The sequence below is a fragment of the Corvus cornix genome, chromosome 1A (assembly GCF_000738735.6).
Source record: "Corvus cornix cornix isolate S_Up_H32 chromosome 1A, ASM73873v5, whole genome shotgun sequence".
NCBI lineage: Eukaryota > Metazoa > Chordata > Aves > Passeriformes > Corvidae > Corvus > Corvus cornix.
In genome coordinates, this window is record NC_047057.1 from 64,846,206 (window position 1) to 64,858,756 (window position 12,551).

At 41.1% G+C, this 12,551-nt stretch overlaps 1 protein-coding gene across 1 annotated transcript in view; it reads left to right on the forward strand.

Moving 5' to 3' along the window:
- The window catches only part of LRP6 (LDL receptor related protein 6), a 122,621-nt gene that overhangs the window by 67,740 nt on the left and 42,330 nt on the right, over positions 1 to 12,551 (forward strand). The window contains 2 exon segments of the mRNA XM_039570654.1: positions 3,263 to 3,659; positions 4,151 to 4,322. Coding sequence (XP_039426588.1) covers positions 3,263 to 3,659; positions 4,151 to 4,322 — 569 coding nt within the window.

The window sequence follows — 12,551 nt, forward strand, 5'->3', positions numbered from 1 at the left end:
GTCCACAAGTTGAATGGTTTAGAAAGAGAGGGAAAATTGCTTCAGGTCTGCATATGTGTGCCAAGGTCAGAGTTCTACCTACAGCCTCCATGCATCCTTTGAAAGCATCTAAGCCAGCTGAGGTTTGAGGTGTTTTATATGTTTGTGACTGGTTCCAGTTCTCCTAGTAAGTGCTGATAAACTGAAAAAAAAAAAAAAACCCAAGCCAAATACAAAGTTATGCTTGCATGTAACCTGCATTGTCTTTTTCTGCCTTCTTATTCTTCTTTTGAAATACAGTTCTGTACTCGCGATATTCTCTCCCTCATGCTCATCATCAGAGGCTCGATTTTTCTTAGAGAGGCAAGGCAAGAAGTCTGGAGATCCTGCTGTCATCTTAGCTTTTGCATCATAACTGGTCTTTGGAGTAGAAGTGAACAAAATTGGTTGATTTTGTCATGTCCTGGCAACCTTGAGTACCCTGAGCATCTTCTGAGTGGTTATCAGTGCCTAGCCAGGTAAACTTTGCACAGCTGGTGTTTGCCACAGTTTTGAGACCACCTGGGGTTCTTTTCCCTGGCTGTCATCAAGGCGGTAATGGGATCAGTCTATAAATAAGCCCAGCTCTTGCATTTGTTAGTTTTGCTATTGTCAGGACAAGCCTGAAGGAATTCAGAGTGATTTTTCCCTCAACCTGCCTGGAGGTGTGGTGCTTCTCTGCTGCTCTATTTCTTTTTCCTGAGCGAATGACTGCTGATCTAACTAAGCAGCTGAGGTGTTGGTTTGCAAATGTTTGGGTAATAGCTCTGAAGTAAGCTTTAAACTTTTTATTGCCTGGTTGGAGGGCTGAGGGCTGATGTTTGATGGAGGGGTTGGAATGCTGGCCAAGCCCCCAGATAAAGACCATGACATTCTTAGCTCTGGGTTCCAGAGTACAACAGGAGTTAGCTGAAAGCCAGTCATTTCCCAGTGCTGAATTAAAGCTTAAACACAGTGGGTTGTTTGACTAAACAACAGTGTTGCAGCCTGAAAGCAGGATACTGAAGCTGTTGAAATGGGTCGTCTTTGGGAAGAATAGGCAGGTCAATTGGTCAATTTTATGGGTGAGTTCGAGCAAAGGCATGGTAATACTGAACTGAGTCTTTCCGGAGACCTGGCTTTGGTTCTTTGAAGTAACTGTCAACTTCAGTCAGAGCACACAAATTATTTTTAGGGATTATGCCTTACACTTTTTCTATATGTGGTAGATGATCTATATGTTTTGAACTCTGATGTTAGTGCATTTGCTCAACTTTAGGTTTACTTGATAATGCAAAAAAGTTATCATTGTTCGGGGTTTTTAATATGTTTGTCATTGTTTTGTTTAAAAGGCAGGTTGGACGAATGACTGCGAAGTTGCTAAGAAAATGTAGGGATTTCTTTCTTCCTTGAACCTAAATTGTTGGTGTTAGTTATGTACTATTACTTTCTATGACCATAATGCATCTGTATGCTTAAATCAATGCTGAATTGTTTGTTGTATTTAGTATCAACAAATACAGGTGTACATACAGACTTGTGTGTCAAGATTAGTTGCTTCTTTACAAAAACCTTTCTAACAGGCCTGTTTTCCATTGGCTATGTCACATGCTTTACAGTATTTTGAAGGATACATAGACATGTAACTACAGGTTCCCCCTTCCTGATTAATTAATATATGAGAGTTACTCACTGGAAGAACAGTTGAGTAGTGTGTACATATATTTCTGACCACAAGGTGTTTCAGGGCAGAGGATCCCAAAGCTGATCTTAGTCCATTCTGGACTACCAATCAGAAACACTTGTAATGATATACTCAACTTCAGTTGTTGAAAGGTGCTGTTTCCTGCAGCACTGTGAAAGTGTCTTACAGGTTTGTAACACATTGAACTTGCTGTAAATGAAGCAATGGCTGTTTTGGCATCTGTCGAAGGATTGGCATGCAGTGAGGTTTCAGCTAGCATTGACATCAATTACTGTCTTTTTTTTTTTTTTTTAAAGTTGGCATTAGACACCAAAATTCTTCTTTCATCACCAGCTTGCTTACTTCAGTTGTTGCTCTTTCAATCTTCTAGCTCTTATTTATACCTCTTACACATCAAAATCGAGACATGGACACAATGTGGCTTGGCGATCGCTCATTTTCACTGCATTTTCATGCATTTGTTTTCCTAAACCTTCCCCACCCTCCCCCTCATCCCCCATCAGTCCCTGCCAAAGCCTGTCCTCTCACTCTTTGAGGAGAGCCATTGCACCACACTTTCCCTGCAATTATGCATGCATTTTTCACCTTAGCTCAGGCTTCCTTCGGGCCTGAGCTGCTCTTATCTCCCTAAAACTCCAAACTGATAAACCGGTTTAATTGGAATGGGGTGTGGTGGTTGTTTATCCTTCATTACGTTGAAATCTGGTGACATAGACTAGAAAATGAAATGAAAATTAATTGGATTAGACAGTAAGTGCAACTCATTGGTAGTACCATTAAACATGCTGTGTTGCCTATTTGAAAACATCTCCTGCAGTGCAAGCTGATTTTAGTTATTTATTTTGATTCTGACTGTTGACCCAAAAGCCAGCAAGGCTTTTGTGTGCTTTAGCTCAAAATTGCTTTATAAGACACTGTTATTTATCTTCATGTCTTCAATAAGCTTGTTCTTAACAAATGTGGGAGAAGGTGGCAGCTCTCCTGGTCTGCATGGTCATTGCACAGTGGTCTGTTCCCAAATCTGACTCCTCCACTAAGAGTTTCTCAGAAGAGGTTTACTTGTGGTGTTCTACATTACATTTTTTCCATTTATCAGGGGTTGTTGAAACATGCAGCTTGTTTGTCATGGCTGTCCTCTCACCAACAGCAGCAAACAGTCAGTAAAATATCTGCATAATTGATTTCTCATCTAAGAGGTTGCAGGCCATCTGTTGATTTGCATAAAATAGCAGCATAGCTGTTGCATATCTATTCAGTAATTTGGAGGGAACAATATGGACAGAGAACACGTGCAACATGATACATTCTGAGAAAGGAAATGAGTGCTGAATTTTCTCTGTAAACACATCTGACTTGTTAGAAAAATAAGCAGAGACATTGTGAGCAGCTTCACATTTGAAGCCTTGGAATGGAATTCTGTGCTGGTGCCCAGCAGTTTGGTTTGGTCCTGTGAAATCAAGGTAGCTAGACCATGTTGTTGGGAAAGGACACTCAGTTTCTCTATTTACAGGCTTCTTGCACAGTGTTTGCAAGGTGTTTGTGTTTGTCCTGATCCTGCAGGTGCCACTGCATTGCTGCTCCTGGCCCGCCGGACAGACCTGAGGCGCATTTCCTTGGACACCCCCGATTTCACGGACATCGTGCTCCCGCTGGAGGACATCCGCCACGCCATCGCCATCGACTTCGACCCTCTGGAAGGATACATCTACTGGACGGACGACGAAGTGAGGGCCATCCGCCGCTCCTTCCTCGACGGCTCGGGCAGCCAGTTTGTGGTCACCGCTCAGATTGCACACCCTGATGGCATCGCCGTGGACTGGGTGGCCCGGAACCTGTACTGGACGGACACCGGCACGGACCGCATCGAAGTCACCAGGCTTAATGGGACCATGAGGAAAATCTTGATATCAGAAGACCTGGAAGAACCCAGAGCTATTGTACTGGATCCCATGGTTGGGTGAGGAGCTGTTTGTGAGCATTTTTAAAAATATTAGTCATGCAAAGAAGATACCTCTGTCTGCTTCTAGGTAGATAATGGGATGCGGTGATAAACTTCTGAGCCTTCCAAATGAAAATACTGGGATTCTCTGAAAGTTAAGGCTCCAAGGCACAAGGATTGCTTCTCTGTTTTGACCACCTGGGTAGTCATCTTATGTGTCTGTGTTGTATTATTTTTAAAAATATTTTTGTGAACTGCGTGGATCTGCTTGTTTATTCTAGCTAATAGCGCTGGTTATATTGTCTTGCTGAGCAGACTGGTACAGGAATTTTGTGTGCTTACATGCCAATTATTTCTCAATGGTTTGGCCATCCTTACGTAGGTAAGGAAATATTTTTGGTTTAGAAATGTAACTTTCTGCATGCTATGTGGTTTTGGGGAAGAGTAGCCCAGAAGAATCTATAAGAATATTTGAGGTTTGGATTAATAAGATTTTGTTTCCTTTGCAGGTACATGTACTGGACTGACTGGGGAGAAATCCCAAAGATTGAGAGGGCAGCACTGGATGGCTCAGACAGAATTGTGCTGGTGAACACCTCGCTTGGCTGGCCAAATGGATTGGCACTGGATTATGCAGAAAGCAAAATATACTGGGGAGACGCCAAAACAGACAAAATAGAGGTTTGTAATTGCACCTGCATTTTTTATTCCGTGAAGTTACAGAATGTTGTTTTGCTTTTATAAGTGTTCATATTCTGATACAGCTGGGAAAGGATGAGGATATGGTGGTTGAGTTGTGCTTTAAGAAACAACTCTGTCCTTCTCAGCCTTTGGGCAAGTTACTTGCTATATTTCCCTCATTTTTTGTGTAAAATAGAAATTATATCCATGTAATAGAGCTCTCTTTGTAAGAATGCGTGATAAGGACTTGTTAAATAAGTCAGTTCTTAGGTCATCAGGGGAAAAAGCTTTTTACTGGGATTAATGTTTGTCGTTTAAAAAGTTATCTTTCATTCTTTGCACTGCTCAGTTTAGAGCCTAGCAAAACATATTTTAAAGAAATAAATCTTATTTCACATATAATCGTTTGTACTTCCAGAAATCCTCTATACTTTGCATCTCCCTTGTTTTATTAGAGTTTCAGCAAGGGCATAGATTTTCCTTTCTTTCTGACATGTCCTGTTGAAACTTCTAATTTAAAAAAAAAAAGGCACTTTTTCTTCTCTCCCACACTGAAAATCTCATATTTATTTTGTTGGGTAACATTTATGAAACAAATTTGACATTTATTATCTGTCAGTCTTTGAGAAAATAGTACTGTTTAGTATTTGATCAGTTTGCTGTCAAAAGCTTTTGTTGGAAGCAGAAGACTTGACTGCTATGTAGCACCGTCTGCCTTTGCTATATCCTGGTAGATTTGCCTTCCTTTGATGAATTACAGCTTTCCCTGTTCATTCCTAACCGTCGCAAATAACTTTTAGCACTTATTGTATTAGGCACAAACGTATCTTTTCTAGACTTACAAAGTTGTTTTTACTTACTTGTAACTACAAATAAGCCAAGGTGGAGTCATAGTCATGTGCTGGAACGTCACATAACTGTTGCTTCTCCTTCAGAGCCAAAGTAACTCCAGTCCTGCAAGGTGAGTTGCTTTGAAACACTCCTTCGGAGAGCCTCAGGGAGCAGTTTTCTTTGTCCTGAAAACAAGATTTATAGTCTGTAATTCACCTAGTATTACACCAGCTCTGAGAAAAGAGGAGAAAATAGTCTTAGGGATGTGTAGAGATTTATTTATAACAGATTGAGCCCTTCAGCTCTGATACTGTCTCAGCCTTGAATGTATTTTGCAAAAGGAAAGTTAGGCATTTTTCACCCTCATGTTTGCCAGAACACTGAGATTCCATATTCATTAATAATGATTCTATTCAGTGCTGGATCAGTTTGTGGCAGAAATTTTCATCTAGATCAGTCATGAGCTCACTGCTGCAATTCTGTCAAACTGGCTAGAACACATCATAGAATGTTTATGCCAACATTACAGTGTCTGTGGCAGGACAGAAGATATCTGATTTGGCACAGAGGTTTTTGGGACAATTTCCATTTCATTGTTCTTAAATCAGTGTAAGCCAGCGGAATGAATTTGTTCCAGGTAGTCACGTAACATCTGTGCAGGGCATCAGAAAAAATTTAATACCCTAAGCTTTCAGAATTACTGGTTATTTTTTCCTATGAGTCTCTAGGTGTTAGAGTTATATTACTGCTGCTGTTTTTCTTAAAAAGTTAATGTTTGTTAACTCTTATCAACGTGCAGTAAATCTTGAAACAGTCTGGCTAAAACCTTTAAAGCAACAGAGAACTTTTCCCACAGTTTTTCTTCGGTGCTTTTGGATTTTAGTTTTGTTTGAGGATGTGGGTTTGTATTTCTTAATTCCTGAAGGTGTTCGTTTAGGCATATGTGACATAGAGCTATCAAGTTTTGTATAAGGTGACCAACACTTCTACACACACACACACCTTTTTTGACAGAAGAAATCGATCCTTGTAACTAATGTGAGGTGGTGGGTGCAGAACAAACAAAAGCAGATGTGGTAAGTTGTGGAAATGGTTGCAGATGTTAAAAGTTTACATGTGTTACTGGGAAGACTGGGTAAGTTGGTGGAAGCGGATTCCACTGCAATTTAGTGGCAAATAGAATTGCCTCTGAACTACAAATCACTGAACGGTAAATTGCTGTAGAAGGAAGGAGTCTTCTTGAAAAAACTTCCTGTATGCATTTCCTTTGTTATGCAGTTCTGTGAGTATAAGTGTTGATTATTCTCTGAGAAAGGATACTGGGATGGGTAGACCTTTGGATGGAACCCATACAGCCCCTCTTCTCCTGTGTTGAGGCCATTCTGTCATGTTCTTCCTTAGATGCAATGCTGCTGCTTGCTAACTGCGCTTCAGAGGGGCTAAAAGGGGTTGAAAATCAGTGGCCCCTGGTAGTGATCAGCACATGTTCAATGTGGCTTGTGCAATTAGTAAAGCATGGAAGGGCTCTATAGGATGAAGTGGAGGGTGTCCATCCAAGAGAATGGTTCAGTCTGAAGTAGATTTTTTTTTTTATCCACACCTATCATGATTTAGGGATGGTGCTCCCCAGTTTAGTTCTCCCACTGAGACTCTCCAAACCACACACCTCTCACTTCCTCCAACAGGATGGAGAGGAGAATTGGAGGCACAAAAGGCAAAGATCACTGATTGAGATAAGAATAATTTACTGAAAACAGCGATAAGAAAAATAACAGTAACAGCATAATAGTAAAGACAGAAAGAAATTATTCACACAGAATATCCCTGACGACAGACAATAATGGATGGCTCCCTCTTGCCCTGCCACATTTCCTCCGTTGAAGGAGCCCCTTCTCCCTGGAAGAGTCCCCTTCCCCCACTCCCAGCAGTGACTTGAGGTGATACAGAATAATGTCCAGGTCCTGGCCATGCCTCCTCCTGGCTACTGCAAAAATTAGTCATGTCCTGTCCAGAACCCAGACATTTCCTACCCCTTATTTTATACCATGTACATCATGCCCAGGCCCTACTCCTTCCAACCATATACATGTATGTGTATACACACATACACACACACAAGTACAGCTCTCATTTCTGTAGTCAGTGGCCATCTCCCCCAAGATGTCTGTTGAGTTCATTTAGTCCATGGCTATGGGTTCTGTGCATCCCAAGTGTCTCCCAGAGCAGGAGGACTGGTGTGATGTTGGCTGGTTGCAAGTTACATAGCAGCTCGTGACTGGTGTATCTGGAGCAGTCCATCCTCATTGTCCATGGGAGTTACGGCATGCAGTGGCAGTGTCATTCAGCAACCAGTGTTATACAATTCAGCATCACAGACTGTTCTCACCCAAAAATCAAATCTCCTTCAGGTGCCCATTGTATTTCCCCATCCCTCTGCATCACCCACCAAGTGCACCCCAGTCTTTGAGCAAAAACAATGCCACGGATGGGTTTGCCTTTGCTGGAGGCAGGACTGATCCAAATTGTCTTCCCTAACACATTCCTCATCGGCACCACAAGGACTTCATCCCCTTCTACAGTATGTGGAGGTTTTGATTGGGCAGGGCCAGCTCGACTGGTAGAGCCTCTGGTGTTAACTAGCGAGGTGGCCTTTGCTAAATGTAGATCCCTATCTTAATCTGTGATAACTAAAATATTCCTAACGTTTCAAGTCTTTCCATTTGCTCACACTGCCTACTCTCCAATGGCAACCAGGAATCTTGAGGAGATTTGCTACACTTTCCATGCCTTCACCATCCATTTTTTATATCAGTGTAATAGAAGATGCTTTGGCCTTCAGCAAATGTTCTACACTTACATGTGAAGAAAGGACACTGGCATAAGTGCAACAAAGAAGGGTGTTTGTGACAGGATCCAAAGATGAAACTTGGAACTGGACATAAAGGCATCAGAATAAATGCCTGGTTCCTGCTTTGCTTCCTGTGTTTATATGTAGTTGAAAAGGGGAGGGTAAAAGCAGGAGAAGCACATTTGTGTACTTGCCTCTATTGCCTTTAAGTAGTTTTTCATACATGATTTTACATACTTAGTGCTTTTATCATTCTTTTCGCCTTTGCATGTGGGATTCCTCAGAACCGTTATTTAACTGCACTGCTACCAAACTGAATGTAATTCTTGCAAGTCACATTTCTGGTTTGTTTGTGCTACATATGAGTTTTTACTATTTATTTTTTACCCACCGATTCATGCTATGCTGTTCTGGAGCCCCCAGACGATAATAAAGCATCAGCAGGGGTTAATGGAGTCTGGTAGGGGGTACAGCAGGGAGCTTTTGTTCCCATTTTATCTGGCAGCCTGCAGCAGGCAGAAGCAGGCTGTGGCTCAACAGCTTCGTCATTTATCTCGGTCAGGTTTCACTGCTGATAAACTTCTATTGAAATGGATGGCTGCTATTGTGCTTACCAGTGGGGAAGATTTCTCATTGACTTGCTACAGGTTTAAAGCCTTTTCCTGCCGTGCTATGAGGTTAAAAATGTATGATCTGCTCTGTTGAATTGATCTTGTGTTTTCCTGCTCTAGTGAATATTTGTGTTCTTGGCACGTACACTACCTGTTTTAAGGCATAGGTTGGTTTTTTAAATGGTCAGCAAAGCTGGTATTGATAAAGCAATTATAAATGGCTGCATGCATGTGTGGCTGTGTGTGTTGAGGGGAAGTCATGATGATATGGCTGATTTCTCCTAGTTTTTCGGTCTTTGCTTCTTTTTTCTTTATTCATCCTCTCCTGTTCTCCATTCTCGGAGCCAGAGATGACACCCACTAACACCTACTAGTGGTGAGAGTAAAGAAAGGATCTGCCTCCTGCTCAGATCTCCAACCATTATCTAGTGATTTTTGAGTGCAGCTCTAACTTGAAGTGTTTGTGCATTCCCAAATCTATTAGCCGTGCCTGGCATTACTGTCTGTAATCCTCATGATTAGTATGGAAAGTATTACATCCTGCTGTTTTTCAGCTTAAGTACGCACAAGCGTTCAGAACCTAGCCTTGCTGGACAACAGAAAGCAGATGCTGCTAAGACTTTTTAGAGCACAGAAATCCTGAACAGAGAAGACATTTTTGTCTTTGACCTAGGAGCTAATAGTTTGGCATCTAGAGAATGCTCCAATTCATATTCTAATCCTGAAATTGCAGGGCTACATTTTCCTCCGATGACAACTCCCTCAATTTTACTGCCACCCTAAGAAGGAAATTTTGTTTTCTGAGTGTACACCATTTATTTTCTGACTGAGAATTTTTGTCTCGTACATTAGTCTTTTTACTGTGAAATGCTGATGACTTGCAAGCCTGGTTACTGATCCTACCTCGTCCACCCTACTTGAAGCACAGGTTTGAAAATTGAGAAGCAGAATCCATTGTATTCCTAGCTCTGAACACAGCTGCTTTTGTGTAGTTGCATTAAACTTCTGCAGGTGTGTTTATAGTATATATCAAGTATATAGTCTATTTCAAGTATAGTTGAAACAAATACTTGAAGTTGCTTTGCTGTTTACTTTTGGTTTGGATAGTTGTGGCATTCGGGAATTTCATTCAAGAAAAAAACAAGTATGTGCTGTAGAGGGTAGGGACAGATCCCTGTACTCCATCCCAGTTTCAGAAATTTAAAGCTTACTTTGTCAGGGTATTTCCAAGTATTTCTTAACACCTGCTAAGCCTGTATTAAGAAAAAATAGATAGTTTTGAAATTAGTAGTAGAGTAAGGATTTATTTTTTTTTAAAAATAAACAGTATTAGTTTATACTTGGTATAATTTTCATTTGAGAGGTTTCTTTTGAACTTCTGAATGAATCTAAAGAAGAATTAAATTTTGTGATACTGACCAAGATGATAAAACTGTATTACAAAGCAAACAAGTGACAGCCACAGACAACACATTAGTAAGGTCTCTTGGCTGTCGAAGAGCTGGATACAAGAATTTGAGTGGTCTCTTACCATGGACTCTAAATGCTGAGTCAGAACCTCCTGGCATTGTAAGCTTGTTACGATTAAAAACAAAAATTCTTTTTTTTTGCTTTGGCTTTTGAACATGGTGCTACAGAATTGTCACTTAGAGATGTACCTTTTCACAGAATCATGGAGTTGTAAGGGTTGGAAGAGACCTCTAGAGATCATCTAGTCAACCCCCAGCTGTTATAATGCAAAAATAAAAAAGAAGAAACATTTAGAACATCCATGCTAGTTTCAAATCAGGAGCATTAAAAGTTACCTTTTTATTACTTTTGATAAATTGAGACTACCTAAACGAAATTCAGATGTGAAAAGTGTGATTTTTGAGACCTTACATTGCAAGCCACTCGTGCAGAGGAGTTCTCCAAGAAGTCCTGAGGGATCTGCTGTTGACAGGCTGTCTTGCTTCCTGGGACAGGGATGGGTTCCCAGCACCTTGTAACACAAAGAGGCTACTGAGGGAAGCTTTTGGAACTCCTGCTCAAGAGTAACCTGACTCTGATCTGAGTACTAAACATGGTATTTTTCTAAGAAGTGAAACTACTGCCCTAAAAATTATGTGGAGAAGACTTTGACATTCAGTTTTCAAATGGTTCTTGTGTCATAGATCTACAGTTCATCCTGAAATCCGTAGTGGGTTTCATCTCATGAGATGTAGATACATTCAGCTCAGTTAAATTCCCTTATGTTGCCTTTATAAAAAATGTTGGAAATCAGCACTTCCACACTGTAAATGTTTAGAATTGATTAAATGAGTCCTACTCTAAAAGCCCCTCTTTTTTTCTGTTACCTCTAAAGAGAGCCCGGAACGGCCGTGTCAGAGCCAGGTGCCCACACTCGAGACACATTTGAGCAGAAAGTTGTGCTGACTGCTCACACTGGGAATTCAGAGATGTTTCTTACAACCTTTGCTAAAAGATGAGCAGTCCTGGTTTGCCACTGATAGCGCTGAAAGCCTCGTTGTCCCCATGGCCCAGCGTGGAGCTGATTGGAGTATAACTGTTGGATCTACATTCATATGTCATACATGCTTCCCAGATTTTTCACACTGGAGTTAGGAAATTGTATTTTGGTTTACGCAGGTGTCTCACCTAGAAAGTAACATGCCTCTACTAGTAGCCAGTATTGGTTACCTAAGGGAAAACACAGAAATCTCTCAAACCAACACAGCCAGGGCCATCAGCTCACCTGAGTCTGACATACTTAAAATATTTCATGGCAAGCTGGGGAGCAATGTGAAGAGATATTGAGAGATACTGAGCTGTCATCTGTGTTTCTGATTCAGCTGAGTACTGTTTGTCAGTCCACTATTATCCCTTACTCTCCAAAATTCTGGCTTTTTTTTTTTTTTTTTTCCCCTCCTGTTCACAAGCTAAGTTGCATTACGGTAAAAAACCTTGTACTGATCTTGGACCTGAGCTGCTTTGGAAGTATTCACCTGACCTTGCAATCCTTCTCAATAATGATTGAGCTTTCTTCACACAGGTTTCTTCCTTTGCTGTGAGGTTTTGTAGTCTTAACCTGAACATCTCTTCTGGTCCCATGCATGATCTTGTAGCGTGGCAAAGAGTCTGTGGAAAAAGGTGGAAAACCAGGCTCTTGGACGTGCAAGACCCTTGGAATTTAAGTGATTTAGCAAATAGGAGCAGTTGAATCAACTTTAAAACTTACTGCCACCAAAGGTGAAAAGTATCTCGTAACTGGCTGAGTCTCTCACTGGACTATTCCCTGAACCACTTGGACTTGGTAAAACAGCAGAAAACTTTCCACATGTTTTCTCTCTATAAAAAAGGCAATTATAGTCACTTATGAAGGAGTCTGGAACACATCGGGTTGGGTAGAGAACAAATGAAAATTAAGTTTCTGGGGCAAGGCACTGAAAGAAAAAACCTTGGGAAAGAAGAGCACAGAGGCTTTTGCCCATATACGAGAGCATCAGGAGCTGTTATGCCAAACTTAATCTTGTAAAACTGTGCCCCCCAAACCCACTGTGAGGGTTCGGGTTAGTCTTGGCTAGTCTGGTTTACATTCTGCAAAGTGGTGTGTGTAGCTGCCCACAGGTCTTAGTTGCTAAACAGTAAGTTGCAAAATGCAGTCATTAGTTTCCTTTGTTGCCCCCACAGCCTATGCCCAGGTAACAGAACACTCCCTGACTGCTGCCACTCCACCCTATGGATTACATACCAAAATTAATCTCCGTAGCAAAGCATTTTTAGTCACCTGTTTTACCACTGAATCTTCTCAGAAGAGCTTCTTTTTTCCTTGTGAAAATCTCTCTTCTTATCTTACTCATCAATTTGACTCATTTTTTTGTCTTAGCCTGTTCTTTACAAATGCAAGGGGTTTTTTCTGTTGCATGAGATTGCCTAGGAGATGTCATATGTGATTGTCAC